This window comes from Rhineura floridana, chromosome 3 (assembly GCF_030035675.1).
Source record: "Rhineura floridana isolate rRhiFlo1 chromosome 3, rRhiFlo1.hap2, whole genome shotgun sequence".
In the NCBI taxonomy this organism is placed as follows: Eukaryota; Metazoa; Chordata; class Lepidosauria; order Squamata; family Rhineuridae; genus Rhineura; species Rhineura floridana.
The window spans coordinates 2,066,597-2,082,575 of NC_084482.1; the positions used below are offsets into that span (position 1 = coordinate 2,066,597).

Consider the following 15,979-nt stretch of genomic DNA (forward strand, 5'->3'; position numbering starts at 1 on the left):
CACTGTGAGTTGTCTGCAAGGCACTTAGAGGGCAATGTTGCTCACTGTGATGTGTTTGCCACTCTGGCCTCTCTTGGGAGAAAGGCAGAATATAAACTTAAATAAATAATGCATAATAGATCTTAACCATCTGCTGTCCACAGATACATAAAACACCATTTTACAGGTCTAAATATCTCCCCTCTAAATAGTTTGAGGGTATCTCCCTTCCTTGGAGAAAATAATGGTTAATCAGATTTTAAAGTGTGGATCTGTTGTCAAATTTATGCATTATGAAGGCATTTTTTGTCAAATTGCATATATCTGCTTCTTTTATCTTTAATTTCTTTTTTCTTTCTTTTCTTTTTTGCTTTAACTGATTTATATTTCACAGTTTCTCATATATCGGCCCCATATTCTGCTGCTGAGAATTTCACACCTCCTCTTCCAATTATTGGAGAGGAACAATAGTAAGAACCACCTCTTTAGTCATTTAACCTCCCACATCTGCTGCACTTCATGCACGTGCATTTTATGAATATGGGCTATAAGGAAAAGGTAGAATTAATGGCAAAGGGAGAACTGTAACAATGCACAGATCAGAAATCCAAAATTGGTTGGTTCTTGTTACTGCTGTTTCCAAAGTATGGCAGCTACTCTTTGGGCTGGCTTCTTGGTACATATATCCAGTAGCGTCATGGCAAATTCAGGGTCCCTTCATGATAGTTATGCCATGCCCCCTTCTAAGATTATACAACCTTTTAAGATTATACAATAAAATGAGCCTCCAGTCTCTAATTTTGGAGTTTTGCTGAATGGTGAATGCAGGATGAGGGTATGACTTTTTGAGGTTCAGCAAGAAGAATATAATGATAGCTTCTAGAAGACCCTTCTCAGCAGCTGACATGCTTCTCTTTCATATTGGTTGGTCCATAGGACACTGGAGACAAAGGGACGCTGCTAAGACCCTGCTCCCAAAAAAGTAAGGGGTCTGTTATCTCCCAAATGGGTTCGTTGCCCGGTGCGCAGTACAGCCAAATGACCACACCCAGGTTGAAGGGTCCAATAAGTTTTATTTCGTTCTTGCCAGAAAGAGGTGCAAGGCGATAATTCGCAAAACAAGCACACCCCTTATGGGGGTGCTACACTTTTATACATTGCAAGCAAAAATTCATGGCACATTCTGATTGGCCCCTTAGTGCCAACCTGTCACCTTTCCATTGGTCGATCTTCTGACTATGCCCACCATCTCTTATGCACATGGCACATTAGTTTCTCCACCCATATCTGCATTCCAAGTTAGCCATTACAACAGCAGCTTCCAAGCACGTATTTTACTGATAAGCTTCAGAAAGCATGTAACTTCTCTAGGTCTTATAAAATTCAGTTTCTTTTTCGTTTTTTCTTAGAAAACGCTGGCCCTGAGTCATCAGGTCTACAACCCCCCAATGCCCCCAGACTACTACACCCCTGCATATATCTCACATACAGTGTTGACTTTGTGAAGGATACTCCCAGCAGGGTTTTCTGAGCATTTTCAGCAGCATAACTAAAGTCAGTACAAATATAACTCTGTGTGTGCTGTAAGCCTGCATGTGGCCACCTCTATGCTTGACGTGTGTGGTCAGAAGTCAGGATGAGAAGAGGCAGATGTGAGAACTGGGAAATGGTGATGGAATTCAAATGAACACATAAATAGAAACACTGCTGGGCACATACATGTAGAGTAAGACCTTACATGAAGAATGGTGGTAAAGGCGCTGTTGGGGAAGTATTGGGGTTATGCTCGCCTCCCCCAAACTGGTGCCCTCCAGATGTTTTGGACTATTTCCAGCATAGCTGTGCTGCTTGGCTGGGTGGGAGTAGTAGCCTAAAACATCTGGAAGGCATCAGGTTGGGGAGGCTGGGTTTATGCTATTGACAGTACATCTCTTGATCTTGAAATGGACAGGAGCCTCTTTTAATGTAACTAGAGAGAAACACGAATGGGTAACTCAGAGTTGCAAGGAACTTCAATTTCTCTGCACCAGACTATTAAATATATGCAGCAAATAGCTGTAGGGTCTAGTATTCAGATGAATGTTAGTTACCAAATTGTTGCTGAAATGCTGCATTGAATTTAGCATCAGTGTTCAGTAAAGATTTGATAAGATCATTATCGGGGCTAACCATGTGTCAAGTTGTAACAAATGGGGCTACCTTGATTGAGTATAATGGCAAGTAAAATTTGAACTCCACCTGCAGTATTTTGAGATGCTAAGGTTAATAGATACTTTAGACTCTTAGAGTAAGGAATTGATGCTCCTTAATACTGGTTTTTTTTCTATGTAGTGTGCATAGATGATCAACAGTTTCCATATCAAACTGAACTTTTAAAAATGTGCTGTATAGAGGCCTAAGACCTAGTGAGGGGAAGCCTTCCCTGGTTTTCTGTTGAGGTGTGAAATGTGCTGAAACTGTCCTCACCCACATGATAACTCACATGAGCAGCTTACCAAGTGGTTACATGATCACTGTGGTAAGTCAACAATACAGTACATGGCTATATGTATCTGCTCTAAGAGGCACAGTCACCTGACCCTAGAGAGCACAGTACTTGGTCTGCTTATCATGTGGGCTTATCTATCTCATAGGATGTTATGAGGATATACCATGATGATCTCTATATACGCTGCTCTGTGCTCTTTTGAGCAAAGTATATAAATGTGATTAAAAAATAATAATAACCTGACACTCTCTTTTCTCCCTTTCTCCCTCCCCCAGGGATCTTATGAGATTGGCTCTTATGCAGCCTCACCCACAGGGCACCACAATACCTGGTAAATTTAATTTAATAGGCCATAGGAAGCTTCCATATATTGAGTCAGACCATTGGTCTTTCTGACTCCAAGTACTGTCTGCACTGACTGATAGCAGTTCTCCAGGATTTCAGGCAGACTTCCAAGGCAGGGATTGTACCCAGGACCTTCTGCGTGCAAAGCAGATGCTCTGTCACTGAGTTATGACCCTTCCCTCAAAGAACATCCCACATCTCTATGTCCTTACCTTCTGTGCAAGCTGCTTTCCTTAAAACATTTCTCAAAAATGATCTCAGATGGTATATTTTATAAAACACAAATAAACCTCAGGAGACTGACCACATAAGTGACTCAGGTGATTATTTGGGGGCACTGATAATTCCAGGGCTGCCAGTGAAAACCATATTCGATCCAGGAGGTGTGACCCATCTTCCCTAGCAGAGGATTTCTGGTCACGGCACTCAAACCTTGGGATTTTCTGCATCCAGGGCCAAAATAACTGGGACAGCCAGCCTTGATATTTGATTGGGTGGGGAGGGGCACCATTTGCTGTTCTGCCATAGTCTTGGGCAGCCCTATGTAATACTAATAGTGGACTGTATCATGGGCTTGTGGTACATCACTCTCTCTCACTACAGCACTCCTTCCTCCCCCCCCCCGCATTATGAGGATAATGTTCTCTGTTGGTATAGGCAGGGCAATTCCATAAATATTTTAAAACAAAAATTTGCATGTTTAATTACTCCTGTCTTTGCTGCTGCCTTTCGTTTCTGGATGGACACACGTCTGCTGAATCACAGTGATGCTATTCCATTGTTTTCCATTGCCAGCTCTCACTTCTGCCCTGCGGGAGAAAAATAATAGCACATAAAGGAACCAAGAGGTTCTGTCTCCAGACAACTGAATTGTCATTCTAGCCTTTTCCTATCTCTGTGCCTGGAGTTGCTGCAGAAAGAAATACATGCTGATGTGGTAAAGTGGTGTTGCAGCATAACCCAATGTGCTCTTCTACACACACACCCCTGCATTCTGCCTGGAAACTTGGATGGCAGAGCAATATTTTGGTCACAATCTACTGGCAATTTCCAAATTAACAAAACTGAAAACTAATGTTGCTTGGCTATTTTGCAGCAACCCTAGTTCATCAGACCCAGTGCAAGGACATATCTATATCTCAGCCAGCAGGCTTGGGAAAATGTGGCTGGAGGATCTCTAGCATGACCCCCCCCCCGTTGAAATGAAAGATGATGGGAGGGAGGCTGGGCAAGAGCCTTCCCTTGTCTCAGGGAAAGTTCTCCCCTGCCCCAGAAAAGGGAATGTGGGATGTCCTGCATATTCAACTGAAGTGCTGTCATCATCAGGAGGACAAAGCACTTCCATTTTTAGTTTGTTGGCAGCAAAGTCTTGTGGACAAACAGAACCTCAGGAAATACTGAGGAAGGGGCAGCAAATGTGTTGGAAGTCAGCATGTAACATCAGGGCCCTGTGACAGGAGGGAAGTGACAAGGTGCCACTGCCAGGTGATCTCTGTTATCAAAAGAAATAACACTCCTAGACCTGTTAACCAATTAAAAAATAAGGGATGTGTGAAAGAAAGTAGCATTGCAGGAAAAAAGATTCCCAGGCTAAGTCTTCTATTTGCAGTGAACAAAGGGGAACATTGAACTATGTGATTCTCCCACCTTGAGTATGGAATAGTATAGTCCATTCTGTAACATCAGGACTCATTCTGCTACATATATGATCTGCCGTAAGGCTGCTTCACACATGCATATACATGATGACTTTTCACTGAGAATCATTCAGTATTTGATGATTTTGCAGCTGAGGCCTGGGCTGGGTCTATACACGCAGCGGAATGAGATGGTAAAGTTACAAGGTAGTAGAATGTACTGTACTACCTCAGACTGCAGGTTTTTGAATACTCCTGTATGTTATCTCTCTCTCTCTGCAGGTATTAAACTAGAATGTGGAAAGTGGGCTGGGTTTGAACCTCCCTGATTGTGCTAATTGTTTCCTTGTAGGCAATTACATGGGAGAGACTGCCATTCACAAATGGCACCCCTCACCTATAGGCTGAAGTGAATACAATCCAGTCCACCACCTCATGATTCAATCACAGTGGTGCAGTTAGGTAATTTCAGACTCTGGGCTTAATGGCCCTTGCTGCTGCCCACCCCCGTAAGATGGTAAAGTGTCCACTTTTTTCAGAATGGGGTAAGCCAGTCCTGCTGTGTTTCTGGACTTTCCTGCTTATTCTGCTTAGTGGGAACCCTGGACCTCTGCCCCAAAGCCCTGTCCTGAGGGCTTCTACCTTATTCTGCCACATGTGTAGAACCTGCCATGTCATTTAGTCCATGGCTTGATTTAAACTGGACGCCAGGTGGGTTAAATTGGCTTTTCTGTTCTGCCCAGCCCCAGCCATCTTCATTTGCAAGTTGGGCTCTCAACTGTCACACCTGTAACATTATCATGCCAATGCTGCAGCCATAAGTTCCCAGTGTGTTAACGCTATGCAAGTCACAGCTGAGGCCTTAATCTAAACACGAATGGGGTTATGTGGAAGGCTACATGGGTAAGCAGGTTTAGCCCACCCGGTACCATATTTATGTTGAGCACCCCACCTCAATGCATGAGTTGAGGCCTTGTGTATCAAGTACCCCATGTACTAACACTGGGGAACTGTTTTGAGGCAGATATCAAACTTGCTATGTGATGCCCCTGATACATGTGGTGAGTTGTATGAAAGAATATTGTGAGGTGAGCAGACTCATTGCAGGGATGCTGATCCCCATGGCAAGTGTAATATATAGACCAGCTCTGAATTTGTGAAGCAAGTCTGCCAAAAAGCACTGTGTTTAAGGTGAGGCAAGGAGGAGAACATTCTCTCTGCAGAGTTTGACCTGTGCTGACTCACACACATGTGCAAAGCGCCATCTGATGCTGCAGTCATTATGATGAACATGTACGTGTGAGCCAGCTCTAAAAACAGGAAAGAGATAATTGAAGGGAAAGCCAGGTAGGTAGGATGTTGGCTGGGGCTGATGGGAGTTGTAATCCACAACATCTGGAAGGCACCAGGTTGGTGAAACTGATATAGATTTTAGCAATTGATATGGAACAAACAGGGTGGAAAATGGGAATTCCAGAATAACTTTTTTTTTTAGTTATAAGACTTTAAACTTGCCTTTATACTTTATACTTGTACTGCCTTTCAGCTCTAAGAAATGCTCCCAAGGCAGTTTGCAATAATAAAATATTGATGCAATTAAAAAGCGTATTTAAAGCCAAAATAAAACAGATTAACAAAACCATAACTAGATAACATTAAGTTGCATTGAAAGTCTGGTGGAACAAAAATATCTTAACCACCAGCCTAAAGGGCAACAACAAGAAGGTTTGTCTAACCTCCCTTGGAGTTGCACAGTTAAATTTATGCTTCCACCAAAAGGGCCCTGCCCTGCATCTCTGTTAATCAGTCACACTCATCTTGGTGGCAGAACACAGAGGAGGGCATCAGAAGATGACCACAGTTGACAGGCAGGTTCATGCAGGCAGAGACAGCCCTCCAAATATCCTCATCTCAAGCCATTTAGGACTTTATAGATAATAACCAGCAGGCTGAATTGAAGATGAAGCAGCCAAAGAAAATGGCTTGGCTAGATACAGGGGAAATATCCTTTTAGGAAAGGCAGTAGGACATCTTTCTGATATTCCCTTCTCCAGGTTTGTTAGCTTTTAAAAAAATGGATTATATTTTTTGCTAGCTTTAAAAATATATAGGATTATTGTTTTATTTGTCATGTTGTAAGCTACTTTTAGCTTCTTTTCAAAAGCAGCTGATAAATGTTGGAAATAAGGGAGGATTCAAAAGTGCCTTCTCTTCTAGGTTAACAATAAACAACAGTGTCTTACAAAAATACGGCTCTCCATAGATAATAGAAAATGGGGTATAAGGAGCATTTCAGCATTTCAGCAACTAACAAACTGAGACTCAATCCTGACAAGACTGAGATGCTGTTGGTGGATGGTTTCTCTGATCGGATGGTGGATATATACCCTGTCCTGGATGGGGTTACACTCCCCCTAAAGGAACAGGTGCGTAGTCTGGGAGTCATCTTAGACTCTTCCCTCACACTTGAGGCTCATGTAGCCTCGGTGGCCCGGAATGCGTTCTACCAACTTCGGTTGGTAGCCCAGCTACGTCCCTATCTGAGTAAGGAGGACCTCTCATCAGTGGTACATGCTATGGTAACCTCGCGTCTGGACTACTGCAATGCGCTTTACATAGGGCTACCTTTGAAGACGATTCGGAAGCTACAGCTAGTGCAAAATGCGGCGGCCAGACTGCTAACAAGAACTAAGCGGTCTGAGCATATAACACCTGTGCTAGCCCGTTTGCACTGGCTTCCAATATGCTTCCGGGCCAGATTCAAAGTGTTGGTACTTACCTATAAAGCCTTATGTCGGAACGCCTCTCCCGATATGAACCGGCCCGTACACTACGGTCTACTACGAAGGCCCTCCTCCGGGTTCCGACTCATAGGGAAGCCCGGAGAGTGGTGACAAGATCTAGGGCCTTCTCAGTGGTGGCCCCCGAACTATGGAATGGTCTCCCCGAGGAGGTGCGCCTGGCGCCGACACTATCATCTATTCAGCGCCAGGTTAAAACCTTTCTCTTCTCTGAGGCATTTTAATTCCTGTTAATTCTAAATTATTATATTTTGATTTTAGACTGTACAGTTTTGTGTTATTTTTATTGTATTTTTAATGTTCACCGCCCAGAGAGCTGTTGCTAGTCGGGCGGTATATAAGCTTAATTAATTAAATAAATAAATAAATAAATTCATCAAGAGCAAAACCCACAAAGGTATACATCTTAGTGGTTCAGGGTCAAGGATGTCTGTAACAGAGGAGTTGGGACCTATAACTCTGCCCTCATTGTCTGGTGTTAGTAAGCACCATTGACATCCAGACTGCAAAGCAATGTGCCATGAATGTGATCTTTAGCAATTATATCGGATTTTTGCAGGTACATGTTCTGACACTTCGACAATCTGGAAAATCCAATATGCCTGTCAAAATAACTCATCAGAAAGCATATATAACACTACCTGTTACATCAAGAGAATCAAAGTGCTTTCACGTCTTGAAGATGCCTAATATTGGGAAGCAACTCAGTCTTGAAAGCCTGCCTGGCTGCCTGTCTTCCAATGCAATCCTGTACATGTTTACTCAGAAGTAAGCCCCATTGAGTTCAGTAGGGCTTATTCCCAGGTATGTGGGCATAGGATTGCAGTCTTGATCCTTTAGGTTCTTCACCCATCCACCCTCAATTCCCTTTTCTCATCTCTGCTCCTACCCCCACCCCTGGTTCCCTCATCTAGTTCATCTTCTCTGTTCCATTCTCTTCTGTCACTTCCACCTTTATGCCTTTCGTGATGACACTCTATGGAACAGCTGTCCTTTCTTCTCTCCACCAGCCCATAAACAGGTAAAAATGTACTCTCTGCTAAAATTTAAACAAATAAATAAAAGCACTGCACCGAGGCAGTCCAAACACTGCAACAAGAAAAGTTGAACTTTGTGATTTGGGTATTCGCTGTAAATGAAGTACATTTGCCTTTTTTCTTGTTTTACATAATTTATTATGCACTTTGGGCTATTACTATTATGCATAATTTATTCTGGTTTTGCTAGTCAGGGGCAGGAAGCTGTAGAATGCATAGAATCTCCACCCTTTGACCACTGGGAATCCTGTTGGTAATTCCTTTGACTTCTGAGACTCCATCAGGACTGTAGTGATCACACTTTTAATTGTCTTCACAGATGTAAGGACTAGAATCCTGTTGTTTTTTTTAAGTGAAAGCTGAGTTTTTCACTGAGATGATTTCTGTGCATGTAATAATACATAATATCCCTGTCCTTTCTCTATGCTCTCATGGAAACATGGCAAACGCACATTCTAATTGGCCTGACTTACCTCTTCTGCAAAGCCTTTTTTTATCATCACAGATTCACCTACTTTGTGCTGTCTGTGCTGCCATAAGTCTCCCTGTCTTCCTCAACTCTCCTTTAGCATATTTCATCATGGGCAAATGGTAGACTCTCACATTTTCAGCCTTACGCAACCTTTTTGAAGGGGAATGTGTTGCTTGTTGGATGAAGCATTGTTGACTAGCTGCTCTGATCCACTGTCCCCAGGAAAGCTGCGTTCCATATAAATGATCCTTTTCCTTTGTGTTATTACATACTGAAAGGCAACAAGGTTCTCAAATGGAGTGTATTTACAGAAACAGCAGAGATGAATGCCTTTTCTATTATTTTTCTTCATGCAGAGTGGAGTGTGAGAATAAATGGCTAGTCTTCCCCATCCTCACCCTCACCTTACTTATGTAACTAATGGGATTTTTTAATTATTATTTGCAGAAAGACCTCCCTTTGCCCAGGAAAAGTAGTAGGTAAGTACAGGATTTCTATGTTCACAATATATCTATAACAGAATCCCAAAGTGCGAGAAGGCTCTTTTTTTATAGCTGCTTTGTTGCGTGTGTGTGTGTGTGTGTGTTTGGAATATGTGCCATTTCCCCAGCTTGTGGGCTGATTTAAATATCATGACCCCAATGAGTAGGTTGCCAGCCCTTCCCTGTGATGATGCTTTGTATAACAGCTTATTATGTACATTGTCCTATTTACATGATACACATCCTTAGTAGTGGTGGTGAGACGCTGCCCACAATTGGAGTGATGAATGCAGTGTGGAGCTTTGAAGCACTAACCTCCACCAAACAAAGAGAATTTCAGCAAAGACTGTCATAATATTTTAAGTGGCCCTTAAAAGCTGCTTTCCAGCTTCAGTATTATTTGTTATTTTGTCTTCCACCCTGCCCATAACCTGCCCATTGTTAAATACATGGCCAGTTTTAACACTCATCCTGTGTTGTGGACACCGTCTCTTTTTTTCCGTTTGTTTTTTAAAAATATGTTTGATCTGGTCACCAGCTAGTTTTCTTAGAAACCTACTGAAAGAATAAAATGAGAGCAGAAGATGAAGGCTCCCACCTTCACCCTTCAGCATTACCTGCTGACAGGTCTTGTCGCCTTAGATATCAACCCTTTGATACTTCTGCCACGTGGTTGGCAGCTGTAGGGCAAGGGAGAACCCCTTGAGAGGACAGACTTGTCCAAGGGGACTCTAGTTACTGACTGCTCTGCTAGGATGTTAAGGTATTTAAAGGAGCCTGGGAAGGGATATCATCATCATTTATTTATCTAAATTTATTTCCCGCCCTTCCTCCCAAAGGGAGCCCAGGGCTTCAAACAGATAATAAAGCACTAAAAGAATTGTAAAAACAAAACATATTCAAAAATATTTTAAAAACAATTCCAGTACAAATGCAGACTGAGATGTGGTCTGAGGCCAGCACCCTGCTGAAGCTAAGCAGGGTCAAGTCTGGTCAGTGCCTGGATGGGAAACCGCTTGGGAACCATATGTAAGCCGCCTTGGGTTTCTATCATGGAAAGAAAGGTGGGGTATAAATGTAATAAATAAATAAAATAAATAATAAAAGGCTTGTTAAAAGAGGAAGGACTTCAGTAGGTGCCAAAAAGACAACAGAGATAGTGCCAGTCTAATATTTAAGGGGAATGAATTCCAAAGAGTCGGTGCCACAACACTAAAGGTCCGCTTCCCATGTTGTGCACAATGGACTTCCTAATAAGGTGGTATCTGCAGGAGGGCCTCATCTGCAGAGTGATTGGCTGGGCATATAAGGGATAAGACGATATTTCAGGTATCATGGTCCCAAACTGTATGGGGCTTCATAAACGAAAACCAGCATATTGAACCTAACCTGGCTTACTGGTAACCAGTGTAATTATTTCAGCAGCAGGGTAACATGTTGGCTATATCCTGCCCCAGTAAGCAGTCGTGCCGACATATTTTGCATGAGCTGCTACTTCTGGACCAACCTCAATGGCAGCTCCACAGAGAGTGCATTATAGTAATCCAGCCTGGAAGTTACCAATGCATGGATGACAGCGGTTGGCTTACCCAGTCCAGAAATGGCTACAGCTGTCTTACCAGCTGATCCTGTTAAAAGGCTCTCCTAGCCACTGAAGTCACCTGGGCCTCTGGGGACAAAGATGGATCCAGGAGCACCCCCAGACTACGGACCTGATCTTTCATAAAGAGTACAACCCCATCCAAAGCAAGCAAATGACCAATTATCTGGACTCAGGAACCACCTACCCACAGCACCAGACTCAGTTTGTTGGCCCTCATCTAGCCCACCACCAAGTCCAGGCAGTGGTCCAGGGCTTACACAGTCTCTCCCGATTCAGATGTTTCCAAGAAATAGAGCTGGGTATCATCAGCGTACCGCTGACACCTTGCCCCAAATCTCCTGATGACGGCTCCTAATGGCTTCATGGGGATACTAACATGGGACTGGGATATGTGGTTGTTCCATTGGCTGTTTGTGACAATATTCTGCATACACATGCATTAAAGTACATAAAACAGAACTGAATATTCTTATATCCAGGTGGGAGGGGGACATGTGCATATCGGAGAGGGCTCCTGTGGGGAGGGTGGGAGGCCACGATATTGAGAGGCTAGGCGGCAGATGCTGGAGGGGTGTGAGGAGCAGGCCAGGCCAGTTTCGGGGAACAAGGGATAGATGCATAATATCCATCCCCTGTTCCGGGCCTGCCCATCACCAGAAGACAACTGGGGGATGTACGACTCCATCCAACCTTCGGCTGCTGTTGTGTAATGCCAGGTCTGTGGTACAGAAAACATCGCTCATCCATGACATGATTGTGGATGAGAACGCAGACCTAATGTGTATTACGGAAACCTGGCTGGATGAGGCCACAGCTCCTGTGCTTGAGGCCATGTGTCCAGCTGGTTTCCAGTACGCGCAGCAGCTGAGGATTGGTAGGCGGGGAGGGGGAGTGGCAGTCATCTACCGGGGGTCCTTGAGTTTTGCCAGACTCCCTCTCCACGAGACCAAGTTTGTTGACTGCATGTACTGGAGGTTGGGCCCTAAGGGCAGTTTAGGGATCCTGCTTGTGTACCCCCCACCCCGCTGCACAGCAGACTCCCTGGCCGAGGTGCTCGAGGTTGTCTCGGACGTGCGGGTTCTCTCCCCCAACCTTTTGGTTTTGGGGGACTCTCATAGGAGCTCCTCGGGATTTCATGGAAACCATGACTTCCTGGGAACTGCACCTTAGTAATTTTGGGGCCATCCATGTAGCCGGTCATGCTCTCGACCTTGTGTTTGTCTCTGGAGGGGGTGGTAGTGCTCTGAAAATGGGGGCTGTTTCTTCGAACCCCGTGTCATGGTCAGATCACTATATGGTGAACATGGACCTCTCATTGCCGCACACCCTCCTCAGGGGAAAGGGACCTATTAGGATGGTCCGTCCCAGACGCCTGATGGAGCCAAAGGGATTCCTGAATGCGCTGGGAGATTGGGAGCCGTCAGAAGGTCGCCCGGTCGAAACCCTGGTGACAGAGTGGAATAGGGAGATCGCCAGGGCAATAGACCGGGTGGCTCCGAAACGTCCTCTCCCTCTGAATAGAACTCAGATTGCACCCTGGTATACACCACGCTTATGGGGTCTGAGGCAGGAGGTGAGACGACTAGAGCGCCGGTGGCGGAAATCTCGCTCCGAAGACGATCGGACACTGGTTAGAGCAGCAATAGCTGCCTATCAAGTGGCAACAAAGGCAACAAAGAAAGATTTCTTTATTGCCTCTATTGCATCCGCAGAGTGTTGTCCCAGGAGGTTGTTCCAAGTGGTCCGAAGCCTGGTCAGTCCGGTTGTGCAGGAACCCATGGAGCATTCTAAAGCCTCCTGTGACACATTTGCCAAACGCTTTGCTGATAAAATCGAGCACCTGAAGAACACGATTCCATACACCGTGGACACAGGAAGTGGGCCAGAGTCGGCCAGTTGCATCCTGGTCCGGTGGGATCGCTTTCAGCCTCTTCCCTCTGAGGAAGTGGACAAGGTGCTCTCTACTGTGAGGCCGACCACCTGTCTGTTTGACCCTTGCCCTACGTGGCTCATTGTGGGCTGCAAAGAGAGACTGAGCGAAGGGATCAAGGCAGTGGTAAATGCTTCCTTGGAAGAGGGTGCACTGCCATTAGCCCTTAAGGAGGCAGTAATCAAGCCCATTCTGAAAAAGTCCTCCTTGGATCCCCAAGAGTTGAACAACTTTCGCCCAGTCTCTAATCTACCATTTTTGGGCAAGGTGATCGAGCGAGTGGTGGCCACACAGCTACAGTCACACTTGGATGAAGCAGATTATTTAGATCCTTTCCAATCGGGCTTCAGGACTGGACATGGAACTGAAACAGCCTTGGTTGCTCTGGTGGATGATTTGAGGAGGGCGTTGGATAGGGGAGAACATGCCTTCCTCGTCCTCCTGGATCTCTCAGCGGCTTTCGATACCGTTGACCACGGTATCCTCTTGGATCGCCTGGAGGGAATGGGAATCGGGGGCACTGTTTTATGGTGGTTCCGTTCCTATCTCTCAGACAGGCACCAACGGGTGGCACTGGGAGATGAGGTTTCAGACCCTTGGCCTCTCAATTGTGGTGTGCCACAGGGTTCTATCCTCTCTCCCATGCTATTTAACATCTATGTAAAGCCACTGGCGGCCATCATCAGGAGATTTGGGTTGCAGTGTCACCAATATGCGGATGACACTCAGCTCTATCTCTCATTTAAGTCCTCACCAGAGTTGGCTGTGGATACCATTTCCAAGTGCCTGGAGTCCGTAAGTGAATGGATGGGAGGTAATAGGCTGAAACTGAACCCCGACAAGACCGAGGTATTGCTTGTGGGAGACAAGAGGAGGTTGGGTGATATTGACCTGGTGTTCAATGGGGTAAGATTGCCCCTAAAGGACCAGGTTTGCAGCCTCGGGGTCATTCTTGACTCCCAGCTGTCCATGGAGGCTCAGGTTTTGGCAGTGAGCCGGGCAGCTTGGTATCAATTACATCTAATACAGAGGCTGCGTCCCTACCTTCCTGTCCATCTGCTCCCATAAGAACATAAGAAGAGCCTGCTGGATCAGGCCAGTGGCCCATCTAGTCCAGCATCCTGTTCTCACAGTGGCCAACCAGGTGCCTGGGGGAAGCCCGCAAGCAGGACCCGAGTGCAAGAACACTCTCCCCTCCTGAGGCTTCCGGCAACTGGTTTTCAGAAGCATGCTGCCTCTGACTAGGGTGGCACAGCACAGCCATCACGGCTAGTAGCCATTGATAGCCCTGTCCTCCATGAATTTGTCTAATCTTCTTTTAAAGCCATCCAAGCTGGTGGCCATTACTGCATCTTGTGGGAGCAAATTCCATAGTTTAACTATGCGCTGAGTAAAGAAGTACTTCCTTTTGTCTGTCCTGAATCTTCCAACATTCAGCTTCTTTGAATGTCCACGAGTTCTAGTATTATGAGAGAGGGAGAAGAACTTTTCTCTATCCACTTTCTCAATGCCATGCATAATTTTATACACTTCTATCATGTCTCCTCTGACCCGCCTTTTCTCTAAACTAAAAAGCCCCAAATGCTGCAACCTTTCCTCGTAAGGGAGTCGCTCCATCCCCTTGATCATTCTGGTTGCCCTCTTCTGAACCTTTTCCAACTCTATCATATCCTTTTTGAGATGAGGCGACCAGAACTGTACACAGTATTCCAAATGCGGCCGCACCATAGATTTATACAACGGCATTATGATATTGGCTGTTTTATTTTCAATACCTTTCCTAATTATCCCACGGGTGGTACATGCCCTGGTCTCCTCTCGCTTAGACTACTGTAATGCGTTCTACGTTGGGTTACCCTTGAGGATGGTCCGGAAACTACAGCTGGTACAGAATGTGGCGGTACGGTTGATTAAGAACAGCTGTCGCCGTGATCATATCACTCCAGTGCTAGAAGATCTGCACTGGTTACCAGTTGTTTACCGGGCCCAATTCAAGGTGTTGGTGTTAACCTTTAAAGCCCTACATGGTTTCGGTCCAGTTTATCTAAAGGAGCGCCTCCAGCATCATCAAATATGCCGCCTGAAGAGATCAGCCTCACAAGACCTTCTCTCGGTTCCGCCAGTTAAAACAGCTAGGCTGGTGCGGACCAGAGAGAAGGCATTTTCGATTGTGGCCCCCACCCTCTGGAATTCTCTGCCATGTGACCTTCGCCATGCCCCCTCCCTGGTAGGTTTCTGCCGAGAATTGAAAACCTGGCTGTTTAGGCGGGCCTACGGGACTTTTGGGTAATCTAGTTTTATTCTGTAAAGATGTAGGTGGGTTTAGATTAAGTAGAGTCTGATGTTGTATTTGTATTTACATGTTATATTTTAATTTTCTGTACGTCGCCTAGAGTGGCCGTTAATTCGGCCAGATAGGCAACTTAGAAATAAAATTTTATTATTATTATTATTATTATTATATAAATAGAATATTAAACTGCATAACTTTTCACTTACAAATTTGTGTTTGGAGTCCTCACAGTGTTTGAAAAATTGGCAGGAAAGTTTCCACATTTGCATATGTCATTAGTTCACAGTCCCCTGCTACTTGCAGTCTCTAAATTTTCACAATCGTATCTTAAACAGACATCAGCTTGCTAAGGCCATAATTATCCCTGTAGTGAGGAAACTGTGGAGTATCTACCCTTTTATGTGGATAAGCAAATAGTCAGGAGTTCACTTGCTCTCCTGAAGAGGCAAGCCATTGTTCAGTTTAAAAAGTGACTTATCTCATCAGGTGTTAGAACGGCTGCAGAATAAAATGTCAAAATAAGCTTTGACTCTGTGTGTGTGTGTGTGTGGTTCCTTATTTTGCATATATAATACTGTTTAGATTGTTGACATAATGTTTTGCTTCCACAGAGAAATGTATGGGAGGATTACATATGAATATATATACACATTTCTGGAATGTTTAATCCACATGGATTGTGCAGAAAAGATCCACCTACAAGACTAGATACCTGCCAGTTCCTGCTCATAGGTCTCCTCATGGATTTTATATTTAAGTAGCAAAATGTGCACCAAATGTTGGGAATGAATAAGGTTGTATCTGTGCTGGTGGCTGCTTGCCTCTGTCCATCCACATTCATTCTTGACCCTGTGCTTCTACACTTGGTGAGCATGCCTTTTTGTGCAGTATGTTGAGGTACGACGCATGCAT

At 44.7% G+C, this 15,979-nt stretch overlaps 1 protein-coding gene across 3 annotated transcripts in view; it reads left to right on the forward strand.

Annotated features, from left to right (window-relative positions):
- MAST1 (microtubule associated serine/threonine kinase 1) overlaps positions 1-15,979 on the forward strand; it is a 136,869-nt gene that overhangs the window by 22,194 nt on the left and 98,696 nt on the right. For all 3 annotated transcript variants that reach the window (XM_061613772.1, XM_061613773.1, XM_061613776.1), the window contains exon 2: positions 9,207-9,238. In XM_061613772.1, the coding sequence (XP_061469756.1) occupies positions 9,207-9,238 (32 nt within the window). The remainder of the gene's footprint in view (positions 1-9,206; positions 9,239-15,979) is intronic.